This window comes from Sciurus vulgaris (genome assembly GCF_902686455.1).
Source record: "Sciurus vulgaris genome assembly, chromosome: 16".
Classification (NCBI taxonomy): Eukaryota; Metazoa; Chordata; class Mammalia; order Rodentia; family Sciuridae; genus Sciurus; species Sciurus vulgaris.
This window is the reverse complement of record NC_136477.1, coordinates 28290656-28302716: the sequence shown is the minus strand read 5'-3', so window position 1 is coordinate 28302716 and position 12061 is coordinate 28290656. Positions and strand designations below refer to the sequence as shown.

Genomic DNA, 12061 nt, shown 5'->3' with positions numbered 1-12061 from the left:
TAAAAAAAAGAAATTAATGAAAGAACTCTCAAGTTCATTCAAAGGAATAAACATATCCAAACAGCCAAGAGATTTTGATTAAAACATAAGCATCAAAAGAGAATCTTCTCTAATATTTTAAAATGTGCTTATAAGATTTATCTAATTTTAAAGTGTGGTGCTAACATGTGAAAATAAACACACCACTGGGCACGGTAGTGCAGGTCTGTAATCCCAGTGGCTCTGGAGGCAGAGGCAGGAGGATCGTGAGTTCAAAGCCAGCCTCAGCAAAAGGGAGGTGTTAAGCAACTCAGAAAGGACAGTCCTCTAAATAAAATACAAATACACTAGGGATGTGGCCTCCATGGATGAATGCCCCTGAGTTCAATCCTGGTACCAAAAAAAAGTAAACACACAAATGTTAACAAAATAGAACATCGGAAAATAAATATTACAAAAGATTCCATATGTGATAAAGGTTGCTTTTTAAATAAACTGAAAAAGAATGAATCAATCAGCACAACTATAACTAGCTAAATGTCTGGAAAATAAGTTAATTTCTACTTCACACTAAACTAAGTAATGGAACCTCCAAAGGTAATCACCAGTACCTGTGGCTATATTATACTTTTTGGCAAAAGGGACTTTGTAGGTATAACTGGGATTATATACCTTAAGACAGGGATATTATGGGATATTATCCTGGATTATCTGAGTAAGCTCAATCTAATCACATGAACCCTTAAAAGCAAAGAACTCTCTGTGGCTAAAATCAGAGATATATACAGGAAGATGAAGGCAGGAGAGAGGTAGCAGACCAAGTTCACAAAGGACTAGGCCCATCACTGTAGGCCTTGAAGGTAAAGGAATGTAGGTGGCCTTAACACACAGAAGGGCTCCCAGTTGGCATTAAGTATATGGGATACCTCACTCCTACAGCTACAAGTTACTAGATCCTGCCACAACCACAAATGAATTTGGTTGAGGATTCTTTGCAGACTCTCCTAAAAAGAGCCCAGCCAACCGACACCCAATTTCAGTCTTGTGAAACCAACCAAGCTAACCCAGACTTGTGACCTACAGACCATGAGATGATAAATTTGTATTAAGTTATTAAGTCTGTGGTCATTTATTATGGCAGCAATAGAAAACATACATCAAATGCCAAAATTAGTTCCAAATGAATTTTTAAAAAGCTATACCACAGTAATAAAAAGGAACAAATTGCTAATACACATAGCAGTATGAAGAATCTCAAAAATTATTAGATTGAACAAAAGAAGTCAGACTCAAAAGAGCATATGTTGTGTGATTCCATTTAGATGATAGTTCTAGAACAGGTAAATCTAAACAAATCAGAAAAGTGGTTGTTGGGCTGGGGTTGTGGCTCACTGGTAGAGTGCTTGCCTAGTACATATAAGGCATTAGGTTCGATTTTTAGCACCACATAAAATTAATTAATTAATTAATTAAAGATATTTTAAAAAGAAAGAAAAGTGGTTGCCTAGGGAGAGAGGTATACTGACTAGAAAGAGATATGGATGAGCATCCTGGCAGAGTGGAACTGTTCTATATTTTAACCAGGGTGGTTGGTCATATAGGTGTATACATTATTTGTTAAGATTCATTAAATAAATATACTTAAAAATCTGTTTATTTTAATTGCATATAAACATCCCATTTTTTAAAAGTATTGAGAAAAATAAATGAAAAGCATTAAAAGAAAACATAGGTACAAATTTTAGATCATCTTTAATCACTCCAGGAAGAAATCTGCCCAATATCTAACAAAGCAATGCTTACATATGGTCTTTGATCTGGGACTCACCTTAATGCCCATCAACATGGAATTGGTTGCAGGGGTGTTGTTGTTTTGTTTTGCATTACTAGAAATTGAACCTGGGGCACTCTACCACTGAGTTACATACCCAGTCCTTTTTCTTCTTTTATTTTGAAACAGGATTTTGCTAAGCTGTCCAGGCTGACCTTGAATTTGCAATCCTCCTGCCTCAGTCTCCTAAATCTCTGGGATTACAGGTGTGTGCCAACACACCCGGCCAAGAACTGATGTCACAGAATTCTCACAAGAGAATATTATACAACATTTTTTTTTTTTTAAAGAACAAAGATGTACCAACCTGGGATAACCTCCAAAATATACTTGAAAAAACAGAGATACAGAACATGTGACTACTACCCTCCCTTTTGTGTAAACAATAAATAAATAAATGAGGAGCTAAATAAGAATATTTATTTGCATTTGCTTACAAATGCATAAAGAAAATCTGAAAGGAACCACCAGAAATAAAACTTTTTACTGGGGGCAGGGTAGAGGGTAGAGAAGGGAAGACTTCTTTTTAACCTTTATATTTTTGGATTCCTGAATGGTATAAATTTTAACAATTTTTAATGCAATAAAAAAAAGTTGGTAATCTTCACATTTGAGAAGTCTACTCTACTGATACTAAAAGTAGAAACCATAAAGAAAATTATAATATATGAATCCATGAAAACTACAAGCTTCTGTACATTAAAGGCCCTGAAAAAAGTTTAACAGCACCTTGTCAGCAAAATTATGGTAAAGCAATCTCACCTATTGCTGATGACAGAGTAAAGTGCTACAGCATCTGTCCATGGAAATGTTAAATGCACAAACTTATAACATAGCTATTTAGCTGCTGGGAATTTAATCTACAAACATATTTTATTCAAGGTCATAAGGATGTTCACTGCTCCATTCTTGGTAAAAGCAAAATGATACAAATCCAAAAGTCCAACCAAGTTTATATAAAGTGTGGTACAGCTTCAAACAGAACACAGTAGAGTTGTTTGAAACTATGAGGTAGATCTACATAAATAGGATGTCAAAATATGCAATTAAAGTGAAAAAAGCAAATTGGAGAGCAATTTATAGAGCAACTTGGAGAACAAGTTGGAGAGCCTTAAGGACGTGTATGTATGTGTGCATGTGTGTGTACACTTCATCTACTGAGAGATTTCTTAAGAAACTAGTGAGAGTGGTGATCCTTAGGGGATAGATCTGGGAATCAACAACTGAACTATGAAAGAATAAAATTTCTGTTAAGTCACCCAGTTTGTGACAGTGATTCTTTACTGCCACCCTAGAAAACTAATACAACACCTCATGGAATATATTCATTGAATCATATAAATAGAAAGAATTTAATAAACTGAGATGGTTGAACTACAATTTCTAAAGCAAGTAATCCAAGACATGGAGACTTAGGGCCAGAGCGAGGTCACACAGTAAAGAGCACCAGAGGTGAAATCCAGGCTCACTTCCTGACCTCAGCACCCTGCCCCCCATCAATTCTGGGTAGGCAGGAAAGCCAAAACTAGAACATAAGTCTTGCCTCTGGTCCATGATGGCTCACATTAATGTCCCAGGGGCTGTGGGGATCTCTGCCCATTATTGAGTATAATTCCTGCAGTATTTACAAAACTTTTGTTTTGTTTACCCAATAAAAAGAAAATATCTGGTGAAAATACAGCCCTAGAATATGCCTATTTTTCAAAGGGGTTCCCTGAAACTACCAGTCAGTTAAGCAGCTACAGCTAAGAAAATCTGTGAACCTCAAGACCTTGCCCACTTTCCAAGACAGATGAGGCTCACGATCAGAGGTGGGGTCACCACTGGGATGTTTGAAAATGGCCCCAAATCTTTTCCTACTGGATTGTTCCTTTGGGAAGAAGAGCATCTGTTTACAGGCCCTAAGAAACACTTCCAAGCTAGAGGACAGTGTCACCCTAGTAGGCATGCTCTGGTTTGGGTGCTCAGCTCACTGCAAAGGTTCTCAGAGGAGAATTAAGGTGCACAGAGACAAGCCCCAGGGCTCTCCATGTGTCAAACATAACAGGTCAGAGCCCTACTCTGGGAGTTTTTGAACTAGGACTCTGGAAAGAGTCCTCTAGGGTAGGAGGACCCAAAGGGGATCAGCCTTACTTCCCAACCTGAGAAGTCAATATTCAGTAAGAAAACACAATATCTATACCCAGAGAGAAGAAAGGCAGAAAGAGGGGCTTCTGTAGACCCCAAAATAGCTGTCTCTGAATTTGGTTCATACACACCCTCCAGAAATATCTTTCTCACCAGCTTGTGTTAATGCAGTATTGGTCTTTCCATTGCTCTCCCTGTTCCAGCCTCACCCAGCTCCAGCTCAACCTCTTCAACACCATCAGTGATTCAGTCCCCAAATCTATCAGATCACATGCTGTGTCCAGGTTGAAAAACCCTCCAGTATCACCCATGGCCTCACCGCCTCCCCTGCCTCCCAGGCATGATTTTCATGCACATCAGCTCTTCCCCAGGGAACTTTCAGATTTTCTGGGCCCTTCTCTGGCCACATAACTGCTGCTGCTCTGAACACCACTGTGTAAGCTCTTTACTCACTCTTTTGGACATGTATTTCCAACAACGGCATCTATGTTTTAGGCACTGTGCTAGGTCTCAGCAGCTCTGTGCTAAACATTTATTTATTTAAATGTTTTTGCTAGCAGCCTAAACTCTTTAGGCAGAAATTAAGTTTTTTGTTAATCCTTATTATTTCTACAACCCAAAGGCTCAGCATGGTTGAATAAATAAATAATTTCCTGGCTGCTTCTTTATCTGAGACAGATGATTAAGCTGGAGGAATAAGAAAGAAAGAAAGTTTGGGGAGAGTTAATTTGGACTAAATGATTTCACTACTAGTGTTGGATTTCTTGCCATTTCCTGGAAAGCCAAGAAATGTTGAAATGTCAGCTGTTCCCTTGGATAAGATGCTAAATCAAAGCCAACCACACAAAATAAAAACCAGAAATAACCAGATTAAGTCCAACCAAAATAAAATCACCGAAGCTGTTGGCTAATACGGGGAAAAATGAGAACAACATCTACAAATTAATAAATATTCACTCAGAATTTAATGGTCAGCATTCAAGGCCACATATCCACACTTGCAATTTTTAGTCCTGGAGATTCAAAACTGTTAAAAGTAAAGAATAATCCTATAGATCAACAATTCCTAGATTTTTGGAACTAGCAAACAATAACATTTGCACACTCAAAAAGAAATTGAAGGGGACCTAAAATAGAGTTGCCAACTCATTATTTTGCCAAGTAAGAGCGTTTTCAAAAAAATGAGTACCATCTACCCATCCCCATAATTTCATCCCTCGACAAAAAAAAAAAAAAAAAAAAAGAATATTTTAACTACAAAGAAAGAAGAATGTAAACTCTGACTAAAGACAATCATTCTAGGAAGAACAAGCTAAGAGCCTTACACCAAATTTTCATCTTGGATAGTATGCAGATGATTTGGGCCCTGACCAACAGACATTTCAAGTCCTAAAAATCAAGTCAGACCCCCGGAAGATGATCAAGAAATAACACAAAAGGTCAAAAGTAGATCAATTTCTACTACTGGTGCATTTAACCTCCAAAGAGGTGGCAATAAGAAGACCTCCCTTTGTTTGTGGCAATCCTGGACCCACAAAACCTCCTCAGAGGCCACAGACTGCTGTTTTCCCTATTGCTGTGTGACTGAGAGTAATTTAAGGCAGTTGCATGAGAATAGGTAAAATGTTTTGTGCACTTACCATATGACAGGCCCTGTGCTAAACCCTTCCAGGCATTTTCTCACTGAATATTTCTAACAACATTCAATAAAAAAGGGGCACAATTAGCACAATGTTAGAAGTTCAAAAGATTCACACAAGTAAATGGAGTTCTCCAAAAAAGATACAAACACAAACCAAAATCTGTTTTAACAATCCCTGGGAGAGATGAAGTACACAAAGGGTGAGGATGACTGGGAAAAAACAAGAGTAAGCTTTAAAATCGAACTGCTGCAAAAGTCAATCTGAAAAACAACTGAGAGGTTAAAACTGCACATTCTACCTCAAGACAAATGAAGAGGTTAAGCATCCACCAGCTGGAGTTTCCAGCCATTTATTCTGAAATCTTGATTCAGGTATTTGTGCTAAATCCCCTCATTTAGGCTTCTGCCATCCCTTGGAGCACCTGGGAACTATACACGGTTGTGAAGTTGAGAAGCCAGAAGGGCACAAGGCACTCCTGTGACAGGTCTTGAACAAAGGTGCTTTCTCAAAGGAGATCCTGAGTTATAACTAATAGCAGTCCAGTCATTCCCTCCTCCAGATCCCTCCCCTAGTGTGTCTGTAACACAGTCATGTACCCCATAACGTTTTGATTAAAATGACTGCAGATATTAGGGTGATCCCATTAAACTGTATCACTCAGTGACATCCCAGCCTTCCCTGTGTGTGTAAGTACACTCTATGATGTTCACACAATAACGAAGTCACCTAAGGATGCATTTCTCAAAAGTTCTTTAATGAAAGCATGTCTGTTTGAAATGTTAATTCATAGCCTCCACACCACCTCTCCCTCAACATGAAGGGCAAGTCAAACCCAGAGGAGAAACCAAAACACCATTAGCTACTGCATGGAGAGGGTTATGACTGGGTCCAGGAGATTTCCATAAATAAAACTGAACCCTCTCCCCTGAAAACAGAAACAACTGAAGAAGGGTAGCTCTTTACCAGTTCTGGGAGGACCTAAGTTCTAGCCCGAGTTCTACCACCAGATGATAGTTTCCTGAAACACAGGGCCTTGATTTGGCCTTGAAAAATGTATAGACTTTGGCCAGATTGATTCATCCACATTCCCACCCTCTAATGTTAACCTTATAAATAAAACACGGAGAGAGAGAGAGAGAGAGAGAGAGAGAGAGAGAGAGAGAGACTTTCCATGGCTCCTAATCTTGTTTAGAATAAAACCCAAATAGCTGAGATTCCCATACACACCACTTCCCTTACCTTTCCACCATTACTCCAACAGTATGCCTGCTGTGTTATACTCACATGACTCCAAATTCACCTGGCTCCCTCCTACTTACAAGTCTTTGCACTGCAATGTAACCAGGCTGGGGCTAGCACCAGAGGATGACATAAGAATGCAATATCCTCCTCACAGAACAATACGCCCAAAAGCCTGAGTTCAAATCCCACTTTCACCTCTTTCAGGCCTGATGTCAGGCAGCAAAATTCACTTAACCCCAGGCCTCAGTTTCCTTGCTAGAAACAGGAACAGTATTACCTTACATGACTGGACTGGACTCCACATTTTCTCAGTCAGTCAAAAATATTGTCTATCATGTTCCAGGCACTTTATTGGATGCTTGGAGTATGTGAATAAGACTGACAGAAAACCACTACTCCTTTCATGAAGCTCCTATTCTGTGTAGGTAGAGCTGTAAAATTGGGATTACTCATAATACTTCTATGGAAATTAAATAATATATGAGATACACTTTACATAGATCCTGGTACAGGATAAACTTATTATGATCATATTGGTGTTTGAAGTAAAATTTCTTTTGTTCACCATTATTCTTAAGACAAAGCTGCTCCTTTTATGTAAAATGTTCTTCTCTCTCTCCTAGATTCTCATTCCACCTGCTTGAAGTTCTCTTCATCTGTCTAGGTACAGCTCAAAAATGGACCTCCCATACTTCCTCCTGGGATGCATTCAGGAGATAAAAACCCCAGTGCTTGCCTACATTTTCACTAACCCATTCTCACAGGTCTGCCCAACATTAACTCTGTCCTATCATCATTAGTGGGCCTGTTATATATGTTACACTCTTTTTAGCCCAATACATCTGAGGAGCAAAACTGACCTGAAAAATGAAAAGCAAAAGAGGTGAGGATAGGTAAGGAGAACGCGCACATCACAAAGAAATTCTGGAGGCTAGATTATGAGAACCCTTAGTACCAGAACAATGTGTTCAGGCCTGAATGAGATGACCCCTAGAAGTCACCAAGTTTGAGGGTCCCCAGGTACAGTGGACTCTGATAGGCAGAGAATGAGATGGTCCAGAGTTGACCAAAAGAGATTGCCCAGGAGGTCACAGTTAAACATGAAGGATGAGTCCATCCCAGTTCAAGGCTGCTATCTAAGCATTCTTATCACAATAAATCAAGATTGCCCAGAATGAGCTGGGCACAGTGGTGCATATCTGTAATCCCAGCTTCTCAGTAAGCTGAGGCAGGAGGATCACAAATTTGAGGCCCCCCTAACAATTTAGAGAGACCTTGTCTCAAAATAAAAAAATCTAAAAAGGGGGCTAGGGATGTAGATCAGTGGTAGAGCACTTGCCTAACATGCATGAGACCCTAGGTACTGCCAAAAAAAAAAAAAAAAAAATATGCCCAGTATAATGCTAATATTCATTATATATTTTCTACATTGGCCTTGTCTCCTCCAAAATATCATCACTGCTTTTCAGGGCTAGCAACCCTGACCCCTTTTCAAGTGTCATCTTGTTGACAGAAAGACCCAGTACTTAGAAAATACAAATACCTGGGCTGGAGATGTGGCTCAACGGTAAAGTGCTTGCCTACCATGTACAAGGTCGTGGGTTCAATCCCCAGAACAGCAAAAATAACTAAATAAAAACATTCCAATATAAGTAGTATCACTGGAACATCAAAGACAGATAAAGCTAAACCCAGACAAGCATGCTCTGGTGACTACAGCATGGGCATTAATACTGAGGGTCAACATCCAGGCAATAAATAGAGCTGATTCAGGTAAAATGAGTCCAGGGTATCACTTTACTCACCCAGCTCATTCACTTTTCCAGATTTTCAACAAAACCAAGGAAATAAGGCAACACTTTATTATGCAACCTAACATCAAGAAAAATGTCTGGTCAGGGAAAATAAACAACAACAAAAAAAAAGAAAACAAAATAACAACACTGCTCTTGGTTTCAACGCTATGACATTTTCGAGTTCCAAAGATGCCTGTTGACCTGCTTCAACACTTTTTTAAAAAACTAAATTCACCTGTTCTCTCCACCACTGCCCCCAGCATAGACTGCTGCTAAAACTTAGTGTCATCTTTGCTAAGAAGAAAGTCCATTTCCCCCAAACTACTCTTCCTTGAAAAGATTTCTTATAGTGTTTGGCCTTGAGAAACTTGTTACAAAAACAGTGAGCCTGTGGTCATTCTGGGGGCAAAGCTCTAACTTGTCAGCTTCACTTGCCCATCTGGAAAATCAGAGGAGGGCTCATTCCTCAAGATCATTAAAAACAATGGCCAGATGCCCACACTCCAACCTCCACTTCAGTTCTCAAAAATATCCCAAACCTGGGACCTGCAGACTCTTCTTTGCTGCTAAAAGAATCTTCATTCCAAAAAGCAAAGATAAAATAAGAGTGTATACACCACAGAATGGATCTTTGGTAGCAACCACAGAAAAATAGAACCAAGCTATAAAAGAAAGTTTAAGAATGCTAGAGGGCAATGCTAGGGGGCAAAGTCTCTATTTGCCAGGGGCAGGGAAGTCAAGAAAGCAGACGTCTATTACCAAATCCACTACTCTCGCAGCTAATGACTAAGGAGCGATGGTCTTCCTAGGTTGCAATTTCTTCCTCTAGGAAATAATTAAGAACCAGTTCTTGACACTGCAGCTGTGAAATTCTAATCAGACTTAAAGAATCCTCTTTGGAAGCTAGAGGTCCAAAGTCTACCGCAGCCTTGAAGCACTCTCCTTTCTTTTCCTTCTAAAATATGACGACAAAAAAAAAAAAGGATTCATTATGCACCCACCTTCTCAGTACTGCCCAAATGCCCCATTGGGCTCCTGCGGATAGACAGTCAGAACCAGTGTAACCAAAAGCATCTGTAGCTCTGCTGTTGTCACCTAAAACTGGTTAGTCAATCATAAAATCAAGTTAATTAATTATGACTAGCTTTTTAAAATAGATTAAGTCCAACAGAATGGAAAGAATCATGGTGCGTCATCTTGTAGAGAACAACTCTACAGAAGCTCTTGATGCAGTTTTACACACCTCTGTGTATGTGGGTGAGTCTCTATTGTGGGTCTTGGTCAAAAAAAAAAAAAAAAAAAATTAAAAAGACTTAAAAACCCACAGGCCTGTTGCAGAGAGATTAGAGTCTGGGAGAGCATGCCACATACATCCATCCCACCTCTATCCCTCGTAGAGGACGCAAGAGTCTGCAAAGGGTACTCCGGACTCAAGAATCCGTCCTGCAATCCAAAAAACAGACTTGACTAAAAACAACTGAAACAAACTTCTGACACCTGCCACCCACATCCCCCAAGATGGTACTTTCTAGAAAGCACCAAAGAGGATGTTCAACAAATCACACCATTGGGGTAACAGCCTTGCCTCAAAAGGATGCCTGGCTTACAAGAAGGCTCAGCATTAGGTAGCAGGAGAGAAATGTCAGTGCTGGGAAGGTCAGACAGACCCTTGGGTCCCGGCTTGCCTGCAGCATGGCAAATGGGCAGAGGCAGATCAGGAGACTGGAGACCTCAGAATCTCCTTTTTATTCCAATTTATTTTTTTTTCCTTTATTTTTCAAGTTGCACACCTCCCTAGAAAATTTCCCTAGGAAACACCAAAGCTTGCTTGCATCAACCCAAAAACGCTCCCAGTTGGAGAAGAGGTGGCCCGAACTGCAAGCCCATGTCTGTGGGGCTGAGGGCTCCCCGCTAGAGCGAGTTGGGGTTGGGGGGGACTAGGGTTGGGGAAGTGAGCGGGACGAAGCGCTCTTCCAAGGCAACAGGATCCTAACACCCGCTGGGAAACGCTCTGAAGCATAAGCTGGGGCTTCGGAGGGCTCTGCTTGCCAGCTTTGGATCCCCCTGTCACCCTGCCCGGTTATCGGAGAGGAAGAGGAAGGTGGGCCCTGTAGCCCCGTTCGGCCAAGCCCATCCGGACAGGCAGGGAAGGAGGCCTCCTCCTGCCGGGAAGTTCCCCACAAATCCCGCCCTTCCAGCCTGGCGCCGTTCCCTGCCCCGCAGAGCCCTGCGCCCGAGCGCCAGCCTTCTGGAGTGCGTGCCCCGGGGGCGCGTCCGCGGGGACTGTGCGGGCCACCCGGGGTCCCGTAGGAGGTGGAAGTGGGCCGAGGGCGACAGGTTCGAGGTCCGGATGGGAGCCAGGAAGGCCGCGCGCCGCCGCAGTCCTGTCGCAGCGCGTGCCCTCGTCCCTGGGGGCTGGAAGGCCAGAGCCGCCCCCGCGCCCGCCCCCGCGCGACAGGCCCAGGTCTGCTTCTGGGCGGCCGCGGCCTCCGGGGGATGGCCCGGCGGGCCTGCTGCGCCTCCGCCTCGGGGGTCGCGGGCTCCCGCGCAGCCGTTTCCCGCCAGGCAGGGGCGCGGGCCCGGAAGGCCGGAGACGCCCCGCGCTCCCCGCGCCGCTACGCACCTAGCTGCCCGCGGGTCCCACATGGCTGGGGCCGGAGGGACCGCGCCGGGACCGCCGCCGCCTCGGGAGCCGCTGCCCGGGGGGCGCGCGCGGCGGGCGGTGCGGAAGCCCGCAAGGTCCGGGCGCCGGAGCACGGGGCAGGGGCGGCGCGGGGCAGCGGCCGCGCGCGGGGGCCCCTGCTCCCTGCGGCTCGGGTCCCCAGCCGTGTTGAGCGGAGCGGGGCGCCGGGGTCCCGGCGCCCAGGCGGAATGCAGCCGCAGACCAGACCGAGGCCAAGTTTCCACGTAGTTGCGAGAGCCCGAAAACTGTCACGTGCACGTCGCCGCTGGGTGGGAGGGGGTGTTTGTCATCGTGTTCAAAAGGGGCGTTTCGGTGTCTCACATCATGCATGTGAGGGCTCCAATGGGGTGGCTCTCGGCCGCCTTTGAAAAACGAGTGCTTCGCGCCCGTCGCCTCGAGGGTCGGGGCGCACACTCCTGCCCCAGCCTCGGCCGTCAGCGGACTCGCTCCCCTCAGTGGTCGGGAGGCCCAGCGCGGTCGCTAACGGCCTCGGTGGCGTCCCTCCTTCCCTCCGTCTCCCTCCAGCCCAAAGCGGCCCCGGCTCCCACTTGCTCCCACTTCCGGCCACCTCAGCCATCGGCGAACGCCCATACTCACTGTGGGCTCGCCCCTCCACTCTGGGGGCGCTGGGGGCTCTGGAGCGGGGCCGGCAGCGGGGCCCCCGGCTTCTTGACGCTGACGGCCGTGTTCATGTCGAGGCCACCTCTCCCCGCGGGCGGCAACAAGCAAGGCGCCAAGCGAGGTCTTGGCCTACTTCCTC

The 12061-nt window shown here is 43.9% G+C and overlaps 1 protein-coding gene across 1 annotated transcript in view; it reads right to left on the bottom strand.

Moving 5' to 3' along the window:
- The window catches only part of TRANK1 (tetratricopeptide repeat and ankyrin repeat containing 1), a 137223-nt gene extending 125836 nt beyond the window's left edge, over positions 1-11387 (bottom strand). Inside the window, 1 exon segment of the mRNA XM_079115631.1 lies at positions 11242-11387. Within this exon segment, the coding sequence (XP_078971757.1) occupies positions 11242-11264 (23 nt within the window). The 5' untranslated portion in view covers positions 11265-11387.
- Positions 11388-12061: the final 674 nt, after the last annotated feature.